Genomic DNA, 25147 nt, shown 5'->3' with positions numbered 1-25147 from the left:
AATGTATAAATATTATGCTTGACACCCACAATATCAAAGAGACTAGTGGCGTAAGTGGTTGAAATTGTTTGGTTTAACTCCAACAATGCGGGTTCGAAACCTGCTCTGCACTGTATTTTTAGAGTGAACTTTAGCACTTGTCTGTTTTCTCTTTAAAAAAAAAAAATAGTGTGGCTACGAAGAATAAAATGCATGATCTCTTCTTTACAAAGCACTTGACAATACCAACTAGGCAAGCCTTAATGTAATACTAACACTTGTTAGATATATATAATTATAGTTTACTCTTTGAATATTGATTCCACCATCCTAAAATATCATACGGAGTATACCTTATTGTTCAAAATAAGGTGGCACCCAGAGCTTCCGAATCTTGGATCCGCCTCTGGTAGAAGGTTAATGCGCGTGTGAGTTATAGCTAGTAGTTAGGGAGCTCTGGTGTAGCCGGCTTAGTAAGTTTACGACTGTGCTCACTGGTAGGAGCCGTTAGTGCATGCTATTACAAGGGGTGACCTTTTATTATTTCTTTTTTACTGTTTTTTACTTTCGTATTGCTCTTATTTTCATGGCTCTCTTAGCTCTATTTGTATTATTTCTCATTTCTTATTTCGGTTATGCTATCCATTCTGCTTCAGGTATTACTATGACCGCGTTAACTATTCTTAATCTTGAACCGGGAGTCTATCAGAAACAACCTCTCTACTTTTTTGGAAGTAGCGATATGGACTGCGTATATTTTATCCTCCCCAAACCCCACTTGGTGGGAATTCACTTGGTTTGTTGTTGTTGTTGGGATTAGTTCTATTTTGAATGAACACAAATTGAAGATGTAAATTAAAAATAATATAGTACCATATTTTCACAAGAGAAAAAACATTAAAATAGTATTTTTTCTGCCTTAATTTATATGACATTTTTCATTTTAGTCGGTCATTAAAAGAATAACATATATTTATATTTAATAACAATAATTTAATTTTAAGCTTTTTATTTTATCTTTAATTTATAGTCACATAATTTTTTTCTAACTTAATCGCTCTTATTTTATTTTTATCCATTTTAACAAATTAAGAGAGTTTTATTACTTTTTTTCTCATACTACTGTTGATATTGAATAACTACATAAAGTAAAGTAGAAGTAATCATATTTAGAGTTAGAAAAAATAATATTAATAATGCCAATTTAATAAAATATACCTCTAATAAAAGCTTTCTTAAAATGCGTAAAGTCAACATGGGTCAAAAAAATAAGTTAATACAGACGAGCTCTAACGTTTGCAACCGCTAAAAAATATTCAACACGAAAGAATTAACAATACGTATGAAAGCACCACTCAAAATTACTATTTTAGTAGACGTATTATCGTTGTTCCATTATGGTTTCCGCAATCCTAATTATCAGATTAAGTTGATTACTTGACCTGTTTCCTGAAACATACACCAAAAAAGAAATTAAATCACATACTCTATAGGGAGAAAAGTTCGAAATATATCTAAATTGTATCGAAATTTATTGTAAACTAACGGAGAAAATGTCATATCCAAAGTTGAGACGTGTTACAATCTAACGGAGAAAATGTCATATCAAAGTTTAAAATTTTTAATAGTTTAGTTAAATGTGATGGATAAAAAGACTTTGAATTAAATAACTATTTAAGGCTCTTACTAATTCAGATTTATATCGAATGAAGAATCTCATTACGAGGTTTGACTAAGGATAATATATGCATATACATTATTTTTCTAATTTATTTTTTGAGATTATATCAGATATGTTATCATAATTAATGTACAAACACATCCAAAAAAACACAAATAAAATTTTAAAATTAGAATTTGTTTTGAAAAAAGGTTCAAAAATATACCTAAACTCTGACGAAATTTGATGTAACACGCCTTAACTTTGCAGGGATTCTATGACCCTCCTCGGCTATTTATTACCTTATTTTCGTGGCATATATTTTTTCAGCTGGACCGCTTCCTGAATACACGCACACCGAGTGCGTAAGGATCTGAAATGACTCAACTGGATAAATAAATGTCACAAAAATATGGTAATAAATAGCGAAGGGGGTCTTAGAAACCCTCCCCCAAAGTTGAGGCGTGTTACATCAAATTTCGCTAAAATTTAGGCATATTTCTGACTCTTTTCCCAATTTATTTTGATTTCTTATTCGAAGTTCCATATTCGTTTTGTACAAAAAAATCCACATAAAAAATAAGGACAAACAACATAAATCTGACAGTTTGTAACTTAATTACAAAAATTTTGATGTTTGTATAAATTAAATTTCAATTTTGAATTTGTCGAGATACATAATTAGCTCCCGATACATTCAATGAAGATACATAATTAGTTGAGATTTTTGTAATTAGAATTGTAAAGATGAAAATATATGTAAAAATATGATAAGTTAAATATATGTTCACTTTATTTTTCTAAAAATAACTACTTTTAAAATTTCCCTTATAAACAAATTCAAAAAGCATACAAATAAGGAAAAAGGTTTAAATATGCCACTGAACTATTAAAAATGACTCATTTATGCTATCCGTTAAAAGTTGGACTCATTCATGCCATCGCCGTTACAAAACCGGCCCATCCATTCCATTACTTTTTAACAAATGGTTTTTAAAAACATACTTGCCACGTGACAGCTTATTAGAGGGCCACGTCATTTTTTATTTTTTAAAATTTTTTTTAATTTTTTTAAATTTTTTTTTTTTGATCCATTAAAAAGAATCCACACAAATTTTTGATCCATTGAAAATTAGTTTGATCTATGCTTTTAAAACTTGATTAATTTTTCATGAATATATTCTTAAAACATTCTCGTTCGATTCATTTTTTTGTCATTTTTAACATATTAAGATTGTTTTCACATTTTACCTTTAATATTAATTTTTTTTTTCTTCAAATTAATTTCAAATACAATAGTAAACATCATTTAATAAATATATTATAATAAAATAACTATTTTAATTGACGGGCGAGTAACTAAAAGGAAATGGAAAGAGTATACACTCCACGGTTTTTATCACTTTTTTTTTTTTTAAAAAAGATTCACGTTAACTAAAGCTTTTGTCATTTTTCAGTTGAAACTGAAGGGATATATAAACATCAAATATTATTATTATATTATTAATAGTTGGCTTCTCTTTTTGCCAACTCTACGTATACTATATATGTCGGCATGTTGTCACCTTTCTGTTTTTGCAATGATAAATGATGATGCATAAAGTGTTACGTATAAATGTTGAATGCTGATTAGGGGCGGCTCAACCCTTTAGGAGAAAAGGCGGCCGCCTAAGATCCCAAAATTTGAGCGGCCTATTTTTGTTTAGTAATAATAAATTACAAATTTTAAAAAATATATTAAATACTATTTATAGAAAAAAAAATTTATATAAAAAATAAAATGCAAGGCATCCGTTTGATTTTTACCTTAGGCCATAAATTTGCTTGAGCCGCCCCTGATGCTGATGATGCCATTCTATGCTTAATAAAAAAATAAAAAGTTACTTACATTTGAATAACAAAATATTTCATGTATGCGAAGACATACTATATGCTTAATTAGAATAGCGTTTGGTTATAAATTTTAGTAGTAAATTTTTTTAAAAAAAATTCTTTAAATATTTGTTTGATCATGAAAAATTAATTAAATTTTAAAAGCATAAATCAAATTAATTTTTAATGGATCAAAAAATTGGATGGATTCTTTTTAATAAATCAAAAAAAATTTAAAAAGAATTTTTTTTTTTTTTAAAATAAAATAAAAAATAACGTGACCCTCCAATAAGCTGCTACGTGGTAAGACTGATTTTAAAAACTGACTGTTAAAAGATAATGGTATGAATAAGCCAGTTTTGTAATTAGAATGACATACATGAGCCTAATTTTTAACGGATAAGATAAATGAGATAGTTGAGTGGCATATAATTTTTAACGGATAAGATAAATGAGATAGTTGAGTGGCATATTTAAGTAATATCTCACCATTTTCATTTCATATAAACTTTCAGCTCAAAACAGTTAACGTTTTTTCCCAAAATCCAAACTTTTCCCCTTTAAATTGAATAAAAAACCCCTAAAAATCCCTTTTTTTTACCTGAACAAAATTCAAAAATCTCAATTTGATCTGATTCAATTAATCCACCAATTTATTCCTAATTTTTAATTATTTTATTGTATTTAACTAAATTTAATTGTATATTTGGATTCACATATTTTAATTAGCAGCTATGCCAGTGGCAGCTTCAGCAATATACTTTTTGAATCTTCGTGGTGATGTCCTTATTAATCGCCTTTATCGGGATGATGTTGGGTAACATTCTCATTTTATTATTTAATTTTTGCTTAATTTTTACTAATTTTAGTAAGTTATTATTATTATTATTGTTGTTGTTGTTGTTGTAATGTGGTGGAGTTTTGTTAGCTCAAAGTTTGTTGTTACTTTTGTTATGTGGTGGAGTTTTGTTAGCTCAAAGTTGGAACCTTTTTTTTTTGTTAATCTTATGTAATTGTAATTGTGTGCTCACTCTGTTTAAAAAAGAATCACTTACTTTCCGTTTTAGTATGTCTAAAAAAGAATGACCCTTTTTCGCCGTACTTTAATTTCAAATTTTCCACGTGACATTTTAAGACCACAAGATCAAAAAGAATGATTCCTTTTTTTTTCTGGCAGTACTTTAATTTCAACTCCTTTCCTTTTCTGACATTACTTTAATTTCAACTTTCCACGAGACATTTAAGACCACAAGATAAAAAAGAAGAATGACCCCTTTCATTTTTTGGCAGAATTTTAATTTTGACTTTTTACGTGACATGTTTAAGACCACGAGATTAAAGGATATTTTAGTTCGTTTAATGTAACTTTAATTTAGGACGACAAGATTCAAAAGTCATTCTTTATTTTCCTAAACTCCGTGTTAAGTCAAAATAGGTGATTCTTTTTGAAACGGAGGGAGTAATTATTTTGTGGTGGTATTTTTCTGTTACTATATGTTGTTGTTACTTCTTATTGTCTTTTTGTACCTATATTACATTTTTTATGGATTGTATTTTGTCTTAAGCCAAAGGTCTAACTCTCTACCTCATTGCCGAGGTAGTGGTACGGTGTTCGTACACTCTACCCTCCCTAGACTCATTGTGTGGGAATACACTGTATATGTTGTTGTTGTAATTGTAGTAAGTTTTTTCATAATGTGGGGGTTTTTGTTAGCTTAAAGTTGGAACCTTTTTTTTGTTGATCTTATGTAATTATGTAAGTATTTTGTGGTAGTATTGTTTTGTTACAATTTGTTGTTGTGTTACTTCTTGTTGTCCTTTTGTATCTCTATTACATTTTTGTATGGATTGTATTTTAAGCTAAAGGTCTACCGGGGACAATTCGTTGCTGAGGTAATGGTATGGTCTGCGTACACTCTACCCTTCTCAGACTCATTGTGTGGGAATACACCGGATATGTTGTTGTAATTATAGTAGTTTTTTCATAATATGGGTTTTTTGTTAGCTTAAAGTTTGAACCTTTTATTTGTTAATCTTATGTAATTATGTAAGTATTTTGTGGTAGAATTGTTCTGTTACTTCTTATTGTCCTTTTGTACCTCTATTACCTTTTTTAATGGATTGTATTTTATCTTAAGCCAAAGGTCTATCGGAAACAACCTTTCTAACTCGTTGCTGAGGTAGTGTTACGGTCTACATACACTGTACCCTCCTCGAACTCATTGTGTGGGAATACACTTGATATGTTGTTGTAATTGTTGTAATTTTTTTCATAATGTGGTTTTTTTTTTGTTAGCTTAAAGTTGGAACCTTTCTTTTGTTAATCTTATGTAATTATTTTGTGATAGTTTTGTTTTGTTACTATATGTTGTTGTGTTACTTTCTTATGTCTTTTTGTACCTCTATTGCCTTTTTTATGGATTGTATTTTGTCTTAAGTCAAAGGTCTATCGGAAACAATCTCTCTAACTCGTTGTTGAGGTAGTGGTACGGGCTGCGTACACTCTACCCTCGCAAGACTCATTGTGTGGGAATACATTGGATATGTTGTTGTTGTTGTAGTAATTGTAATAAGTTTTTTCATAATGTGGGGTTTTTGTTAGCTTAAAGTTGGAACCATTTTTTTGTTCATCTTATGTAATTATGTAAGTATTTTGTGGTAGTATTGTTGTGTTAATATATGTATTTGTGTTACTTCTTGCTGTTTTGCATCTCTATTACATATTTTCATGGATTGTATTTTGTCTTTAAGCTAAAGGTTTACCGGGGACAACCTCTCTACTCCTGTCTACCTCGTTGCTGAGGTAGTGGTATGGTCTGCGTACAATCTACCCTCCCCGACTCATTGTGTGGGAATACACTGGATAGGTTGTTGACTTGTTGCCGTTGTTGTAATTGTCGTAAGTTTTTCATAATGTGGGGTTTTAATTAGCTTAAAATTGGAATCTTTGTTTATTAATCTTATGTCATTGCTCCCACACTTCCTAACTAAGTGTTGTTTTAAGCTTCGACATACCTTTTAAGCTTAAAGTTGGAATCTTTTAAGAGTGCTTTTACTAACTTATTCGTAATAAATATATTGGCAAAGATGTAACTTTTTAGTAGTTTCTTTGTTATGTGGTTTTTTATTTTATTTAAAGGAGGTAAAATGGAAATAGCATCATTAATGTATTCTTGATTATCTAAAACACCACTTATTTAGAAACAAAATAAAAAGGCTAAATTAGAAACAAAATAAAAAGGCTAAAACATCACTTATTTAGGTGGGAAAAAAAGTTATATAGGCTAGCCAAGGCTAGGGAGCGGCGGAGGCTTCTGACCTTGACCAAGTGAAGTGCATTAAGGGCGAGAACGACAAAGTATTGGTGGAGGAGGTACTCATTGGGAGGAGATGACAATCATACTTCTTGAACAAAGCGAGGGACAAAGACATTGTGCTGGGGACTTGGAGCACTCAGAGAGACATTGTGATTATGGTTGTTGTAGGTTTACAGAGGTAGAGGAGGCTAAGGGTACTATTTGTAGGATGTGTAGGGGCAAAGCAATTGGGACAGATGAGATCTCGATGGATGGATTTTTGAAAGAGCACAGGCTGGGCAAGTATGGAGTGGCTGATCAAGTTGGTTAATGTCATTTTCAAGACGATGAATATGTACGAAGCTTAGATATGGAGTACGATGATTTCTTTGTACAAGAACAAGGGTGATATTCAGAATTGCAACAACTATAGGGGTATCAACTTGTTAAGCCACACTAAAGGTTTGAGAAAGGGTGGTGGAGGTTGAGGAAAATCGTGACTACTTTCGAGAATCAGCTCAAATTAATGTCAGGCTGCTCGACTACATAAGTCATTCATCTCGTAAGGAGACTAAGCAGTATAGGGAGAGGAAGGGCTTATACATGGTGTTCATCTATCTAGAGCAGACTATCGACAAACCTTCCAAGGAGATTCTAAGGAACTACTTCGAGGTTAGAGGTGTTCCTGTGGCGTACACTAAATTGATTAAGGACATGTACAACGGAGCCAAGACTCGTGTAAGAACTGTGGGAGGAGACTCAGAGCACTTTTCCACATTAGTGGGGTTGCACCAGAGATAGAATCTTAGCCCGCTGTTATTTGTCTTGGTGATGGATGTATTGACGCGGCAAATTCAAGGTGAGATGTCATGGTGTGTTATTTACGGATGATGTTGTTTTGATTGCCGTGACCCAGGAAGGAGTTAATGCTAAGTTGGAGGTTTTGAGACAGATTCTAGCGTCTATAGGGTTTTAGGTTGAGCAGGATCAAGATGGAATATTTGAAGTGCAAGTCTAGTAAGGTGAAACATGAGGCTGACGTGATAGTAAAGCTTGATACTTAGGTCCTTCAGAAAGGAGATACTTTCAATTGTCTTGGGTCTATAATCCAAGGAAGTGGAGAGATTGACGATGATTTCACTCAGCGTATTGGTGCAGGGTGGATGAAATGGAGGCTCACATCGGGAGTCTTGTGTGATACGAAGGTTCCTCCTAAATTTAAAGGCAAGTTCTATAGAGTGGAAGTTAGACCAGTTAAGTGTTGGCCAGTTAAGAACTCTCACATCCAAAAAATGAAGGTGGCGGAGAAAAGGATGCGGCGATGGATGCATGGGTTTACTAGGAGGAATAAGATTAGAAATGAGGTTATCCAAGACAAGGTGGGAGCAACTTTGGTGGAAGACAAGATGCGAAAAGTGAGGTTGAGATGGTTTGGACATATGACGAGGAGGTGCACGGATGCTCCAATGTGGAGGTGTGAGAGGTTTATTATGGACGGATTCAGGCAAGGTAGAGGTAGACCGGAGAATTATTGGAGGGAGGTGATTAGACATGACATGGAACAATTACAACTTACTGAGGATATGACCCTAAATAGGAAGGTGTGGAGGAAGCGAATTAAGGTAGAAGGTTAGTAAGGAGGAGTGCGTCTTTGCCAGTAGGGAGGAGTGCATCCTTGCTAGTAGGAAGGAGTGCTTTTTTGTGTTATCTGTGCTAGTAGTTGTAGTGCCATGCTTGTAGTGTCTTGTTCTTGGAGTTTTGGCGGTGTTTGTTGTTTCAGATAGATTGATTGTAGTATACTTTGTGGTAGTCTTGTTTCTGTTTGTATCTGCCATTTTGTTGCTACATATTGTTTCTTGTTCTTATATTATGTCTTTTTTCTAGACGGTATTTGTATCGTGAGCCGGGGGTCTATCGGAAATAGTGGTACGGACTACGTTCACTTTACCCTCCCCAAACCCCACTTTGTGGGAATATAGAGCAGATTGTTTGCCTTGCTTTATCAGAAAAATTAAGTCTTGGTGTAAAATTTTGCCTAGCTAATTAAAAGTTTGATTTCCTGTGTGGATTTTTACAGTTTTGATGCAAACTTTGTTATGTTACGTACCATGTTGAAGGCTGAATATTCTTCTTTGTTTCTTGTTTCTCAAGAATGGCACTTTCAAAAATTTAGAATTTCTTTTAATCTTGCCTCTTCAGGAAGTGGAGAAAATATGTTTAGTTCATCGTGATTTATCTTTGGGCAAACACATGTCTAACTGGCGCCTCAGGCCCTTGCATATCAGTTTGTATCTACAAAATGCTCACATGCGAGAATAATGTGCTTCTTAGCTTGCTAATTCAGAAGTTTTGTCGCTTCTATCTGTCTAAGTCCTTGCATTGAGTCCTTGACATCCAGTGCCATCAGTTTAAGTACTTTAAAAGGACTTTTACTTACTCTTCTTTGGTTGTCGTATTATTAAACAAACTAAGTTTGTCTTTCAAATAAAATGCGTGTGAATTCAATCGTGTCATCTGTCAGAATAAAGAAGTTGGTTACTACATCACTCTGCTGTATTTTTCATTTAACTATGAATCTTTTTCAATTTTACTAGGGGGAATATGGTAGATGCCTTCCGGATGCATATAATGCAGTCAAAAGAACTTGGTACATGTCCCGTCCGGCAGATCGGAAGCTGCTCTTTCTTGTACATGAGAATTAGCAATGTCTATGTTGTGATTGTTGTTAGCAGCAATGCAAATGTTGCATGTGCATTCAAGTTTGTTGTTGAGGTAAAACACTATTGCTTTATTAGAATCATACTTGCTCCCTGACTGATGATTTTGGTCTGAACCACTGCTTTCTGTTCGTGTGCTTCTCTCTCTCTCTCTCTCTCTCTCTCTCTCTCCCTATATATATATATGTGTGCGAGTGTGTGTGTGTATACATATATATATGTGTGTGTGTGTGTGTGCATAGTAAGTGGAGAACTTCGATTTTTGCGCTCTCAGCATCATGTTTTTATTGTTAAGTGGAGGACGAGCAGCATCTTATTGGTTACTTATTCTGCTTTTAAGTTGCCTTGTGCTATCGTTGTACTATAAGTGCTACTAAAATTATAGTAGTAGTCTTTTTTTTTTGGGTTATTAAAAGGAAACCTGTTTCAAATGAGCAGTTGTGTATTTCTTATGAATTGGAAGCATTTCAGGACCAGTATCTCGGTTTGCAATGTTTTAGTTATATTGAATTACCGCACCTTTCCAAATGGAATACATTCTCTCTTCTAAAGAAGAATTCCTGGTACTCCCTAAGAAATGGAGGTGACAAAAATAATGTTACGACCATGTCATTATTGCGTAAATTCTGTATGTTTTGTCAATGTTCTTTTTACCTCCTGAATAATAAAACGGCATTCCCCAATACACATGCAGGCTGTTACACTATTCAAATCTTATTTTGGTGGTGCCTTCGATGAAGATGGCATCCGCAATAACTTCGTTTTGATTTACGAGCTATTGGACGGTAAGCCTTGTAGAGAATACTTAGTTTTTGACATTTTATCAGGGTTTAACAAGGGACGCCTTTCTATGAAATAACTTCTTTTGGTTATTTTTCTTCAATTCTTTCTGGTAATGTTAATGTTTTGTCATTGTTCTCCCCCTGCTCTGTCATGCTTCTCAATCTGGAGAGGAAAATATAACAAGTAATGATAATTAGATCGAGTACATCTGTGAGGATAAGGCACAAAACAGAATTAAGCGTAAACCCATTGACATATGTAGCTGTCCTCTCCAAGTGAATACTGATTAATAGGTGTAACAGGCGATGTTCTCAATAAACTTAGTTGGAGTGAGCTGTTGTAATGTTGATGGATCATGGTTGTAGATGCTCTTTTTGGTCTGGCTTTCGTATGGGGTTGTGCACGTATAAGATGACTAATGTTGAGAACCATGTTATGGGCCCAAACCATGTCTACGGAGATGCATTAGGTGTGGTGAAATTATATTTAGGTCTTGCTTAAGAAAGTCTTAAATCCTATTTTATAATTGAAAGGAAAGAAGCACGTGGACGGGGACTTTGGTTTTCTCTGGTGAGACCCTATTTTTGTATCATTAATTTGACATTCAAAGAATTGCAGTTCAATGCAATGGGACAGGTTCATAGATCCTCTTTGGATGTACCTTCTAGTTGCTGATAGCTAAATCTTTCGTTACGATATCCCGAAGTAGATCCTCTTCAACGACTTGACTTGCGGCTGGTGGTTTGTCTACTCCGTCTGCACAAAATGTTCAACATTCTGCTTACTCGACTAGCTATATTGCACCTCTTGGCCGAGAATGTATTCCTGTAGTGTGACCGTTTACTAACATTTCAGTTCATAGATTTTACACCATCTATTGGCAATTTTTTGTTGCTTTTCGAGTCTGTTTATGGAAAATTAAGTACGCTTATCTTCAAACAAGCAATTATCTACCTTGAAAGTTTAGTGCAATGTGTATGTGCCACATGCTATTATGTCAAGAAGAGTAATCATTTTTTCCGTTTATTTTTCTAAAATTGCAGAAATTATGGACTTTGGGTACCCTCAAAATCTTTCACCTGAAATTTTAAAACTCTACATTACTCAGGAAGGTGTCCGGTCATCCTTTTCATCCAAGGTTAGTTATTTTTCCTGTGCTTGCTTTCGTAGTATGACATATAAATGTTGAACAATAGATTTGGATTGTCTACCTGTTTGATTTACTTAATAAAATCATTCATGAGGGATAACATGCAGTGAGATAATAAATATGAATTTTGAATACAATATCTATCTGTGTTTCTCTTCACAATGCAACAAAATTCTGCAGCATGTAGATAGGCCAGTTCCAAATGCAACATTGCAAGTAACTGGTGCGGTCGGTTGGCGAAGGGAGGGTCTTGTTTATAAGAAGAATGAGGTGGTTTTTGGCTCTGTCTTGCTTAAAATTTCTACGATCTTTCATCTTCCCTAGTATATCCGCATTTGATGAAGGTTTATATATCAACAGGTATTTCTGGATATTGTGGAGAGTGTTAATCTCCTTATGTCTTCAAAAGGTAGAAGTTTTGTAGTTTGGCAGGTGTTGTTTTTTTCTTTTAACCCGTTTTTGGTTCTTGTTTAATATATTATACTTGCAGGTAGCGTCCTCCGTTGTGATGTAACTGGAAAAGTTCTCATGAAATGCTTCCTTTCTGGAATGCCTGATCTCAAGTTGGGCTTAAATGATAAAATTGGTCTTGAGAAAGAGTCACAACTCAAGTCCCGTCCGACTAAGAGGTAGTGTCTGAATAATTGCCTGTTTTAACTTTCATCCACATGATTGTCTGTGGCGTTGCTTCTTGTGATAGTTGTTTCACGAAACTTCACTTAAATGTTAGTGACTTCTGTGTTTCAAAAAAATCATTTTCCCTGTCATTCATCTATGATAATCCACTTTATTGCGATTCTGCTTCTTTCAGTTGTTTCTCCTTATCTGCAGATTTTTTAATGCTAACTGTCCTCAACGTCACAGTTTGGGCTCCAATTAGTTTTAGAAGCCACATGTTGAGTTAATTATTTTTGTTTATTAACATAGTATATTACTCTGCTGCCTTTTACCAGCGGTAAAACTATTGAGCTCGATGATGTTACTTTCCACCAATGTGTAAATTTGACAAGATTCACCTCAGAAAAGACTGTCAGCTTTGTCCCGCCTGATGGTGAATTTGAATTGATGAAGTAAGTTCATACTTCTTTGTATATATCTTTGTTTTTTGCGCTCTTTTTTTTCCCTCTCATCTCAAACCTGAAGGGTGAAGCTGCGGTTCCTCCTTTTATTCTAGTAGAAAATGTTGAAGTTTCTCGAGAAAAGGTTTCTAGTTACAGAAAATTAATGATACTATAGTCTATAACTATCGCAGCATAATGTCAAATGTGTCCGTGTCCCAGGAATCATTTTTGGGCCAGCTTGTGTGCACGACGTGTCCATGACTAATCCACTGGGTGCTTGCTGCGTCTTCCCACGGTCTATCAAGGCTTTGATCGGTGGGAAGAAATTACCTAACATTTTCTTTTGCCTCTACTGCGAGTTGAACCTTAGTTTCCATTGTTCATCCGAACTTCATCGACCATTTCCTTAGGCCTACCTCTACCCTTCCTCAATCCTACTATGGCCATCCTCTTACACGGCCCATCCGGGGCATCCACGCCTCTCCTCTTCACATGCCCGAACCATCTCAACCTCTCTTCCAACATCTTATCTTCCACGGAAACACTTCTACCTTGTCCTGAATATCTTCATTCCTAATATTATTCTCTCCTGATATGTCCACACTTTCCCCTCAGCGCCCTCATCTCGGCCACTCGCATATCAGGACATGAGAGTTCCTGACTGGCCTCAGCCTCATATGACAGTCGGTCTGATCACCACGTGGTAGAAATTACCTTTAAGTTTAGGTGGCACAACACCAGATGCTAACCTCCACTTCATCCACCCCACCTGAGTGACATAGTCAATATCCCCCATTGCCTTGTATCACAGACCCCAGGTGCTTTAAACTTCCTCTCTTAGGGCCCACTTGTATATCAAGCCTCACGTCCACATCTGCTTCATAGGACGAATCACTGAACTTGCACTCCAAGTTATCAGCTTTAGTCCTGCTCAACTTAAAACCTTTAGATTCCAGGGTCTATCTACAAACCTCCAGCCTTGTGTCAACTCCTCCTCGTGCCTCATTAATCTGAACTCTTGTCATCTACAAATAGCATGCACCAAGGCACCTCTCCTTGAATATGACGCATCAGTACGTCCATCGCAAGTGCACATGAAAACTGGCTAAGAGCGGATCCTGGTGCAACCCCATTTAGTATCTTCTTTTGCTAATACCGACACAACGTGGAACTCGAACCCCTCGATTTAGTTTAAAATTGAATCTCTTGGTTTTATAATTGGTTTTGTCAAATTAATGTCTGTTTTCCTAAAGGAACATTTACCTCATGTTATGCAATCAAGAATTTTTGTTGTATATTCCAGAATCCTGATAAATCAAAAGTATTCTTTCTCCTTCTAGTAAATTCGTACATGTTCCCACTGGCCACTCATAAGTCATGATGGTGTGTTCCAAACTCTTAACTTAACCTTTGTATATTAGTGCCTGAACCGTTTTATCTTCAGGTACCGCATTACTGAAGGAGTAAATCTTCCTTTCCGCGTATTACCAACTATCAAAGAATTAGGCCGTACACGTATGGAAGTGAATGTTAAGGTTTGATATGGAATGAATTTTGATTTTAAACATCAATTTGTGTTTGTATGATTTACTGTTGCTTACTTTGATTGTTTTTCAGGTTAAGAGTGTGTTTGGTGCAAAAATGTTTGCCCTTGCAGTAGTTATTAAAATTCCAGTGCCAAAGCAAACTGCGAAAACAAACTTCCAGGTGACGTCAGGGAGAGCAAAGTATAATCCAGCCATTGACTGTTTGGTCTGGAAGTGAGTATTCAATTGCGCATGATTCTTGACTTCTATTGGACATATTTCTTGAACAGGGTCCGGGGAAGGGCCTCACCGTAAGGGGTACGATGTAGACAACCTACCGTAATGCAAGCATTACCGGCTGCTTCATGGCTCGAACCTGTGACCTATTTTTCACATGGAGACAACTCTTTATTTTTAAAATTTGAATATATCTAAAAGTTTCTTGGTAATAAGTGTGTGTACTTTTATTTTGTTAAAGATTTAAGAACTTATTATTAATGCAATTGAATAGTGCAATGATGATGTCCTTTTTTTGCAAGTAGGCACTTCACTGTATTTGCATGTTCTTCTGCATTAAATCTAGTTTCTAAACATGGAATCTTCAATATGGTCAACTTGGTGTAGGATACGAAAATTTCCGGGGCAGACGGAGTCAACATTGAGCGCTGAGGTTGAGTTAATTTCGACAATGACAGAGAAGAAGTCCTTGACTCGGCCACCAATTCAGATGGAATTTCAGGTAAATATTTTCCCTCAAGCGAGACAGTTGACGATCTTCTTTATCCCTTGAATGGATCTTTTCGAGAGGGGTTTGGTGGGGTATTGACAGATTCCTTATTCGTTGCAGGTTCCCATGTTTACAGCATCTGGATTGCGTGTTCGGTTTCTCAAGGTATGTTTGCCAAACTTAACAATTCAATAGTGTTGTTCTTTTTGTATGAAATGCAGCTTCATGTAGTTAGCTTTGTGCAGGTGTGGGAGAAGAGTGGCTACAACACCGTTGAATGGGTTCGTTATATCACCAAAGCTGGTTCGTACGAAATTAGGTGCTAAGAAGATGAAACAACTTACGTGAGTTTGAGGTTGTCGTTGATTGATAACCAGCGTAAAATACTCTATTTGAGGGATGCAATCATACCAACGCTTATGCACCGGATCCTATCAGCACTTACGCAAGAATAGTACTAGGATGGACGACCCCCAGAGAGTTCTCGTGTTTCATCCTTTGTCGACACCACCTAGTTTGGAATTGAGGCAAAGCTTGCCTTGTTTTTTGTTTTTTGGTTTGTTTCATATATTTTTCCACAGAAATTACTAACTCATATCTTATCTGGTTCCTGGAAATGAATTAGCAGTTCTTTTACCTGAAGTTGTGTGGAGTGATATAGTAATTTGATGCACATTATAAATAAATATGGGGATAGAGCGGTGGGGCCCTTCTCCGGATCATCCTGCGCACAACGGGAGCTTTAGTAAGGGCTCGTTTGATGAAGGACCTTTCCAATCGATCAAAAAACTTCGCCAAATATAGTTTAATTAATAAATTGCCTATTTTTCCTTTTTTTTTATTCCCTACAAAAACTTGCAAGAATTTAGTGTTAGCGTCACCAATAGATAATAGTATACGATAAAAATATACACAACACCGCATGTTCACGTGCCCCATATTTACCTTTAAATTCACCCATTTCCTCCTGCATGATTATTTCTTCATTGTTAGTACCGCATTATTCCATAGAAGAGCTTACCTCCACAGGAGACAAAATAAGGGCAGCCAATGCACTAAAGCTCCCGCTATGTGCGAAATCACGGAAAGAGACGGATCATAAGAGTCTAAAGACTGTTTTCATGGCTTGAATCCATGACCAGTGGTCACATAACAAAAACGTTACCAGTTACTCCAAGTCTCTCCTTTTTTACTTGAGACATATAGGTGAAATAGACATCATCCACCAAGGATTGGTGGTATGTCATATGAGTTTCCAAAAGCCAAACCATGGATGGTCTAGTCCACAAAATAAAATTCATTTTTCTTGGTGGGGTGTCGGAGTCAGAGTCGCTAAAGGCGCATTACTAGGGTGCCTCATTACTCTTATGAGTCGATGAATCCAGGCATTCTTTCTGTCTCTTCTCGTTGTACAGTGGGATGAGCAATACAGTGAATTTCCCTGATTCCAGGTTGAGTGTTTGACGTATAATCACTACTAGGTTCTTGAGATGAGGAGGACATTTCAGACTATTTTTTGGTCGTCTCCTTCTTGGGTTTTGGAGAGAGTGAAGTTAGCTCATCTTGCACTGCTAGCTGTTGATTCATCGTAGGGATGATCTAGTGCAGTTGGGGTTTCGATTTCTTGTTCTGATGTGGTGGTGATGAAGGATTATGGTAGGGACTGATCACGTGAAGGTAAAGTGAATTACCTCGGAAGCAGTGAAAGAGTGCATTGGGATGGTAGAAAGGTATGCTCGTCCATGGCTCATTAAGGGGAAGTGGTGGAAGAGAGTATGGATCCCTCTGAGGATAATAAGGGCCGGGTCATGATATTGATGTGTTGGAAAGTATTAAGTCGTTATTCAATGGTATTGATTGAAGGTCTATGTTCCCAGGCTCTTGCCCTCTGTGAATTTTGTATGCTCAACATCAATGGTTGATCATTGAACATTAGTCCAAAGGTTAGGGCCATGCAATGCATCGCCATTTCTAACCAAGATGTTGGATTTCGCGTGTTCTGGGGAGGCAATGTGGTGTAGTTTGTGGGCTGTGGCGAAATCACATGCTACTCTTTATCACTAGATAAAAGCGTTGGGCTGTTCTTGCGCCCTGATGTTTGAGTTCATATTGTGTACTTGCTATCGGTTTTCTCTTCACTATCAGGTGGCTATGAGAAGCTTCATCCCGGACATGGAAAAGCCCGAGTCTAAGGCTTCATCTTCAACTCCACATCCCATTCAAAGAGGCGATCCCTCTGATGTGAACGGTGGTAGCCTCTCAGCAATGAACAAGGAATTTTTGGCAATGCCGCTCAACCAATGCCAAGGGCCAAGCAATGTGAAAAATCTTCACGGCAACTCGTTGATCCCCTCAGCAACTGAATAGGCAGTTGATCGCAAATCCCAACAGCCAGATTCTAGGCGCGTCGGGTCAACAACTCGACCCAACGTACCATTTTATTCTTAGTATATGTTAGATGGCCTGTGGTTGAGTATTCTCAAATTGACAAACCAATTTTATTTGCAATTTCTTCTTGATTAGTTCTTGATGCCATTACTCCTCGCCGTCATTGCGAGGTCTTGATTATTTACGTTAACCCACTTTTCATTTCATTTGTGAAAATTTGATGATCTATAAAACCGTCCCTAACGAGCGATTGACTCATGTTTGAGCGTAATGAATCACTTCGTGCCGACCTGTTGCCAATCCACTTTCCGGCCTCATATGAGAATGGAAAACTAGAGCATTTTATCCATCGGTGGATGAAGAATCACGAATGTAAAATGACTATATACATACAAATCTATTTACCGATCTATATGCTTCGATTGAAACTTGAAGTTCCAGGAGAGGTGGCTGGTATACCACAAAAATAATACTTCCTTTTTTTTTTCTAAGAAAATGCTCTATTACCACCTTGAGCTATACGCCAAAAGGCTGAGACACACCCGAACTTTAGGAGAGTCCTATTACCCCCTGAACTAATTAAATCGTATTTTTGACAACCTTAGTACCTACGTGGCACACACGTGTGCCTACGTGGACCATTCAGTGTGTTGTGCACGTATGTGCCATGTAGGCACTAAAGTTGTCAAAAATACGATTTTAATTAGTCCAGGGGTAAGAGGACCCTCCTAAAGTTCGAGTGTGTCTAAGCCTTTTCACGTATAGTTCAAGGTTTCTTCGGATTGAATTTATGATAACTTTCTTTTTTATTTAGTCGTAATGCAATTACTCCTTGTTGAAATAATATTTGAACTAGTTCTCGAACACGTGCAAATACTTAACATTCATCATAACTAAACTTTTAGCAAAATAGATTTTATTACATAGTAAAATGCATACACATTATTTTTGTTTAAACAAAATTTGTAAGAATTTCAGTTACTCTTGGTATGAAACCTTTCTTAGCTTTAAGCTTGAATTTTTTTTTTTTTTTTAAAGATTTTAGTAACGATTTCAATTATTTTTGTATATTTCTAGATCAATACTTTATCGACGTAAAGAATTTAATTTGTATACTGTTATGAAATCAAACAGAAATAAGCAATATAATAAGCAAAAGCAAAACAAAATGAAAACACACAGATTTATGTGAAAATCCTTGACGGGAACAACCACGGGCAGAGGAGCAGAAATTCACTATATCGGAGAGGAATATAAGGAGGAGTCAAAGTTCTCAATAACACACGAGAACCGTCATATTAAAACCCACCCTCTAAGTCACACTTACATAATCCGTGCGTACAAGAAAACTCTAAACCCAAAAGCATACAGGTCCTGATCCCTATGCTAACACTACAGCCCCCCCCAAATCTCAAACATGAATTGCATCACAATCTTTTCAGGTCCGAATTAACGAAATTCGGGTCACAAACTCTAACATACACACTATAATTTTAAAAGTTACGGAACAACTTGAAGCTTTAGGTATATGTGTCTTCATTATTGCTTCAGTTATGTATCTAGCTTCTAATTTGGGAATAATTTAACATATATACATCAACAATATCGAGAATTTTAACTCTATTACTGTAGTTAGTATCGTACTTATAATAGTGCCTTAAATAATTCACGGGCATCTTATTACAACATCAACATATCCAGTTGTCACGATCTGAACTGAGGCCCTGACCGCGACGGACATCCTAAACCATAAAGGCCCGAGTGCCCTTCTCTATATGGCAATCATACACACCATTCATATACTATAAAGAAATGCGGAAAAGATAATAAAGACGGAAACATGGTTAATCACTTATTTCAATTGAACAGTACGAAATTAAGTTCATAACATTCAAAAGCAAATGACATTAGTCTGCGAAATCTCTAATAATACAAGAGCCAACCTACGTAATAAAACTGGGACAAGGTCCCCAATCCGACCATGAATCAAAATATAATAACAACAACTCATAACTAGACATTCCAAAATAAGGGAGGCTCACAACTGCAACTTCTGACCAACACCTCTACTGCTTAATGGAACCCCCCGGGATTGTACTGGTATGTGAAACAACTCAAAATAATGTGTTTTTATACAAAAATAGATGAGAGCAATTTATAAACATTACACATAACTTAAATAAAACACATGAGCATAATTTAGAGTTTCAAAAACTTTCTTGCAATCATGACTCAACATTTTGTTACTCTTTCAAGCTAACCGGTACACCCTACAATCTATAATTCCATGGGCTTTATGAAATCTGCCCTAACTCGACGGTCAAGCCTCCAATCCAAGTGTGCCACAAGAATTGGAGTTTTTAATAAGCTGCTATACCCCTTTACAAGTATACCGTGACATCACCCTTACATGACGTCAACATTATCCCCCTTTCGGGATAATACCCGTATCGGCAACTACGGTTTCCAACAATGAGCCCTTACACTCAAACGCCTTTTTTGGGTAACTAATTAGCTCTCTTAAGCCCATATTTTAATTCTTTGAAATCATGCTTTATACTTTCAAAACGATCAATACTTTTCCTATTAAGGGCATGTCATCATCGGGTATCGTCATACCCTGACTTGCAAGTCAATATTATATCAAATTCACAGTCCATCATATTCAAAACATGCACATGACCACCCAAGATTCATAACATCACAATAGAGGCATCACTTTGAAATCTCAAGAAAACTTAGGCATTTATCATCTCTTTGCAAGATTCAAAACATGTGGTGTTCATGTCAATTTAATCAATCACATGCAATTCTTTCCTTTTAAAGCAAGAATGTAGTTATAGCAAGAAGCTCCCTCTCATAATATATAAACCATGTCAAACACCAAGATATTGAGAAGATCACTTTCCAATCTTAATTCATGCATTCCAAATCATTCACAATGAAGTTATAAACTTCAGTTCATAACAAGAGAGGGAATTCATACTCATGCTCTCAATCAATCTTACAAAATACACGAAATTCATATATATATATATATATATATATATATATATAGTTACAATTCAATTTTCATGAAAAGTGATTCAAGACAACATATAATTTCATCAAAATAATCCCATGATGCATACTTTTTGAAAACAATATCGAATACTTCATTATAAAACATAATTGGGGATCTTTAATCTTGATAAAACATTTAAACTTATGCCCAAGATTTTTAGAGTAGTCCCACATACCTTAGATTGTTTAATTTGAAAAATGCAACCTTAATCTTGAAAACTTTCTTGAGAATCTTGAATTGAAAGGCTTGAATTCTTGATCTTTGAGAATAAAAATTGAATCTTGTTCTTGGAGGTGGCTAGGGTTATCTTTTGAGAGAAAATTGGATAAAGACGCAATTGATGCTTCTTGAGGGCTGAAATTTTTATGTTATGGATGAAATTTGGGTGAGGAGAAGTGACCAAAATGCCCCTAGACCCTTTGTAAACTGATTTAGAGTGTGAAACAGTTTCGTAACGCGCTGGTCGACGCATCGCTATCGCGTCGGCTTATTGCCTCACGCGAAAAATGCCATAACTTTTCGCTCGGATATCGGATTCAGCCGAAATTGGTATAGTTAGAAAGCTAATTCAATTGTATACAATTTGGTAGGCCTTGAGCTATAAAATTCTATGTGTATCCAAAGTTATACACGTTCAAAGTGGATGCTTGTAGAATCGAATATCAAACTTGGGACGAATGAAAGATTCTTAGCTCAACTTTGCTTTAAGTGATTTCTATGAATATGTTTCACCTCATAATCACTTCATATACTAGGAGAAAAATCATGAAACATGAATTTAAATATAAACCATGGAATTAAAGCTTACACAAGTAGGAACGACGATTCAATTTCTAGCTCGAAAATGCTGGGTGTTACATTATCTCGCCCTTGGGATCATTCGTCCCCAAATGATAGTTAGAGGGACTTGTTGGAGTTATAAAAGTGTATAATAAAGAACAAAACCTCACATTAAATATTTTTACCTAACAAAATATGTAAAGGCATCAAGCGAGGTTCAGCATAACGCCTAATGAAACGTGTAAGCACGAAACATGGGATAATGAGACTTTACATAGAGATGATCTTGCACATGAGTTTTATGAATCATAATCATCACAACATAAGGAAGGGCTTTATTTGATGATAAAAGGGCTAACTTACATCGGTACTAATCATGAAATAAGATTTTCACAGAACATAGGATTAGAAGCATTCTCTACCTTACAAGGTACAACAAATAGACTTAAACTTAGAAACACTCATCGTCTATGCCCCAAACAATAAATAACATACTTCACACTTTCCAACTTACAACTCTCCCATTACACATCTAACCACAAGAGTTTGAGTCCCACTGCAAAGTGCTTTTTTGTTGAAGTCTAACTCGGAGTAACAAGGTGATAACTTAAGCTATAGGACCCTGTACTTTACACCCCATTAAGAATATTACCTCACCTTATCACTATTGTCAAACACCCTCGAGTTTTAATTTAGGGAATACTAACCACACAGTACATAGGTTGTATTTTCATCAATCACAACATTTAATTCTATCATTACTACACCCACTTCATGGATTTCCCCACTAAGACCAACAATTTCAATCACTCTCACAAATATTTTCACCGCATTCCTCCTTGTCACACCCCTTTTTTAAACTCCCAAAAGAATTAGATTTTAAAGTTTGAAAGGGATTTTTATTATTAAGTGACAAAAGATTGAAAATTTATTTCGAAAAAAGATCATTTTTACATTCAAAACTCAGAGTCGCCACTTGACATAATTCGGTGTGCCAAGTCACCTTTGGAAAATCCTTTTCAAAATGATTTGACTCTTTAAGATTGGTTTGCAAACAGAGTTTCCGGCTAAGGAATTCTGTTGACCGAGGAGAAAGTGTTAGGCACTCCTCGATCCCGTGGTTCGACCACGATCGCTTGGTGGAGCTTATCAGCTAATTTGATACTATAAAATGTACAAACCACGTAACACACAAAACAAAAAAACAAACAAATCAAAAAAAATTCAAAACCAAAATAAAGACCAGTCCGAATTATACAGTCCAAAAATGAAAAAAATGCCGAAATGTAAATCCTATTTTAAACTAATCCTAGACTAAGCTCCAATGTCTTACCCGATGCCTCGGGCCTTGATCACAAACCTCCTTTGCGTACACGATACTTTGGGGCATTCCCCGAATAAATCAATACATATTCCTCGGGGCACTCCCCGATCAAATGCATACAATCGAGTCAAGTACCATAAAATGAATCATTCAACAAAACATTTCAAATCATCCAACAATCCGCAATTCCTAAATTTGCCTACCCGACTTAGTATTTGCCTACCAATCTTCTATCATGATATTATCAAGTCCGAAAAATTAACGATTATTCCTAAATAAATCACTAATAGAAAATCAAAGAACAACGATAGTCACTTTTATCAATTTTGATCCCCTCCCAAATGAACCCAAATCTTTTAATTAATCAATTCCCACATTAGATCAATTGATATCTACAAATCACGCACAATGATCCAAGGCATATCAAAATCAAAAAATATGAAATCCACGCACCATAATTTTAACACACAACGATCAAATAATTAGAATTAAATGAGAATGAGATGAGAAGTGGACCTTAATGCTACTTTAGATAGAGTATTATTCAATTAAACGAGATAGAGTCCTCATCGGAAACCTCAACTCAAACGTCAATACGAAACCCAACTCCCATATACACCCGTCACTTTATTTTTCGCTAATCCAAAATAGAATACGCAAAGAACAGAGAAGACCCGTACATGTTTTCGGCAGGACTTTGGAATTTCAGGCGAGTTTTGACAGAAAACAGTCGGATTCAGACGAATTTAGGCAAACAGGGACGTTCCCCGGTGAGAAATTACCGAAGCAATAATGACAGCGAAAGAGGAGGGTTCCGGTGGCTAATCTGATGAATTTTTGGTGAGTGTTTCCCTCTTTCTGCTGCTCCGATATCTCACCAATCGATTCCGTTTCACTCTTGTCTCAATCACTTCTACACCTCTCTCGTTCCTCTTTTCTCTCAATCTTTTTTTCTCTCACTGATTTATATGTGTGCACTGCGTGTGTTATTCTGGTGAATTGGTGGGGGTAATTTTGATGGGATCTCCGGCCTCTCTCTGTGTGTGTTTAATGTGTATATATGGGTTTTCTGGTTGTATTCTTTTGCTTTCTTCTTGAAAACGAAATGTGGGGGGTGGGGTTAAAGGGTAGGGGTATGGGGTGGTGAGGTGGTTGGAATAAAGTTTGTTAGGATAAGGGAATATTAGGGTTTTAATTTGTTAGTGGTTTATGTTAAGGGTTGTTTTTTTTTTTGTATTTTTGTGGGGTATAATTACATGGATGAGGGTGTACAATAAAGTGAGATAAAAATGAATAAAATTGGACTTGGGAAGGAAAAAATTAGGTGTCTACAACATGCCCCTTTGAATGTAAACATGAAGTGTTTTCAGACAAAGAAGTAGACAACGAGACAAAATTTTGTCTCGACCATTATTCAAAAAGAATGAAACACAAGGAAGGAGGGAAAACAATTCTTGACTTTGGACATCATACTCATCCCTAGTTATGAGGGAATCAAGTCACAGGTTTCCCAAGGACTGAAAGAAGAGGGACTATACCGAGTTGGAGAGTCGACCGAGGTTCCGTCGAGGTTTCAGTCTGCAGCTCTATCATTACATCAAAAATAAAAATTACAACTTAAAAAGATAAATAAAATTACAAAAGTCTTACCTATGCAGCTTCTTTTGAACTCTTGACTTGAGTTTCATCAACCTATTCTTCAGGCGGGCTCCTGACTTGCAATTTTTCAATTTGTTGCTTGGCTTTCAATTGTTTCACCTCGTTGCTTGAATTTCCATTTATTCGCCTTGTGCTTCAGGCGGGCTCCAATGTTGCTTGAGTTATCAAAATAAGGAAGTGCATCTCCTTACAAATGTTGCTTGAATTACCCAAACAAGGAAGTACGTCTCCTTACAGATATTGCTTGAATTACCAAAACAAAGAAATGCGTCTCCTTACAAATGTTGCTTGAATTGTCCAAACAAGGAAGTGTGTATCCTTACAAATATTACTTGAATTACCAAACAAGGAAGTGCGTCTCCTTACAAATATTGTTTGAATTGTCCAAACAAGGAAGTGCGTCTCCTTACAAATGCCGATTGAATTACCCAAACAAGGAAGCGCGTCTCCTTACAAATGCTGCTTAAATTACCAAAACAAGGAAGTGCATCTCCTTAAAAATGGCGCTTGAATTACGAAAACAAAGAAGTGCGTCTCCTTACAGATACTATTTAATTACCCAAATAAGGAAGTGCATCTCCTTACCAATGTCGCTTGAATTATCCAAACAAGGAAGTGCATCTCCTTACAAATTTTCATGAATTAGCCAAACAAGGAAGTGCGTCTCCTTACAAATATTGCTGGAATTACCTGAACAAGGAAGTGTGTTTCCTTACCAATGTTACTTGAATTGCCTCAAACAAGGAAGTGCATCTCCTTACAAATGCCGCTTGAATTACCCAACAAGGAAGTGCGTCTCCTTATAAATATTGCTTGAATTTTCCCAAATAAGGAAGTGCGTCTCCTTACAAATGTCTATTGAATTATCCAAATAAGGAAGTGTGTCTCCTAAGGGTCAACTGAAATAACTCGACTAGAACATGCGACTTCTAGGAGTGAAGGTAAAATTTAGAAAGTGTATCACCTAATAAATGAAATCTGAATTACTTAAATAAGGAGGTGCATCTCCTAGGGGTTAAGTGGAAGGACTCAACTAGAAAGTGCGACTTCTAGAAGTGAAGGTTCAATTTAGGAAGTGCATTCACCTAATAAATGAAACCTGAATTACTCAGATTAGGAGGTGCGTCTCCTAGGGGTTAAGTGGAAGGACTCAACTAGAAA

The 25147-nt window shown here is 36.0% G+C and overlaps 1 protein-coding gene across 1 annotated transcript; it reads left to right on the top strand.

Moving 5' to 3' along the window:
- Positions 1-3974: 3974 nt before the first annotated feature.
- On the top strand, positions 3975-15413 carry LOC107850806 (AP-2 complex subunit mu). Its single transcript, XM_016695571.2, has 13 exons — positions 3975-4328; positions 9402-9579; positions 10219-10309; positions 11351-11445; positions 11638-11727; positions 11818-11866; positions 11948-12086; positions 12411-12527; positions 13963-14053; positions 14136-14278; positions 14669-14783; positions 14892-14936; positions 15017-15413. Exons 1-13 carry the CDS (start codon positions 4246-4248, stop codon positions 15095-15097), a joined length of 1317 nt encoding a protein of 438 aa, XP_016551057.1. The 5' UTR covers positions 3975-4245; the 3' UTR covers positions 15098-15413.
- Positions 15414-25147: the final 9734 nt, after the last annotated feature.

The sequence above is a fragment of the Capsicum annuum genome, chromosome 1 (assembly GCF_002878395.1).
Source record: "Capsicum annuum cultivar UCD-10X-F1 chromosome 1, UCD10Xv1.1, whole genome shotgun sequence".
NCBI lineage: Eukaryota > Viridiplantae > Streptophyta > Magnoliopsida > Solanales > Solanaceae > Capsicum > Capsicum annuum.
The sequence above is the reverse complement of the archived record's forward strand: the minus strand, read 5'-3'. Positions and strand labels throughout refer to the sequence as shown.

Bases quoted from the DNA above. Each gene is read 5' to 3' on its own strand.
- LOC107850806 (XM_016695571.2), top strand. From the start codon at position 4,246: ATGCCAGTGGCAGCTTCAGCAATATACTTTTTGAATCTTCGTGGTGAT. The intron at 11,446-11,637 runs GTTAGTTATTTT...AAAATTCTGCAG, and splicing joins GGTCATCCTTTTCATCCAAG to CATGTAGATAGGCCAGTTCC. The intron at 14,784-14,891 runs GTAAATATTTTC...TATTCGTTGCAG, and splicing joins CAATTCAGATGGAATTTCAG to GTTCCCATGTTTACAGCATC.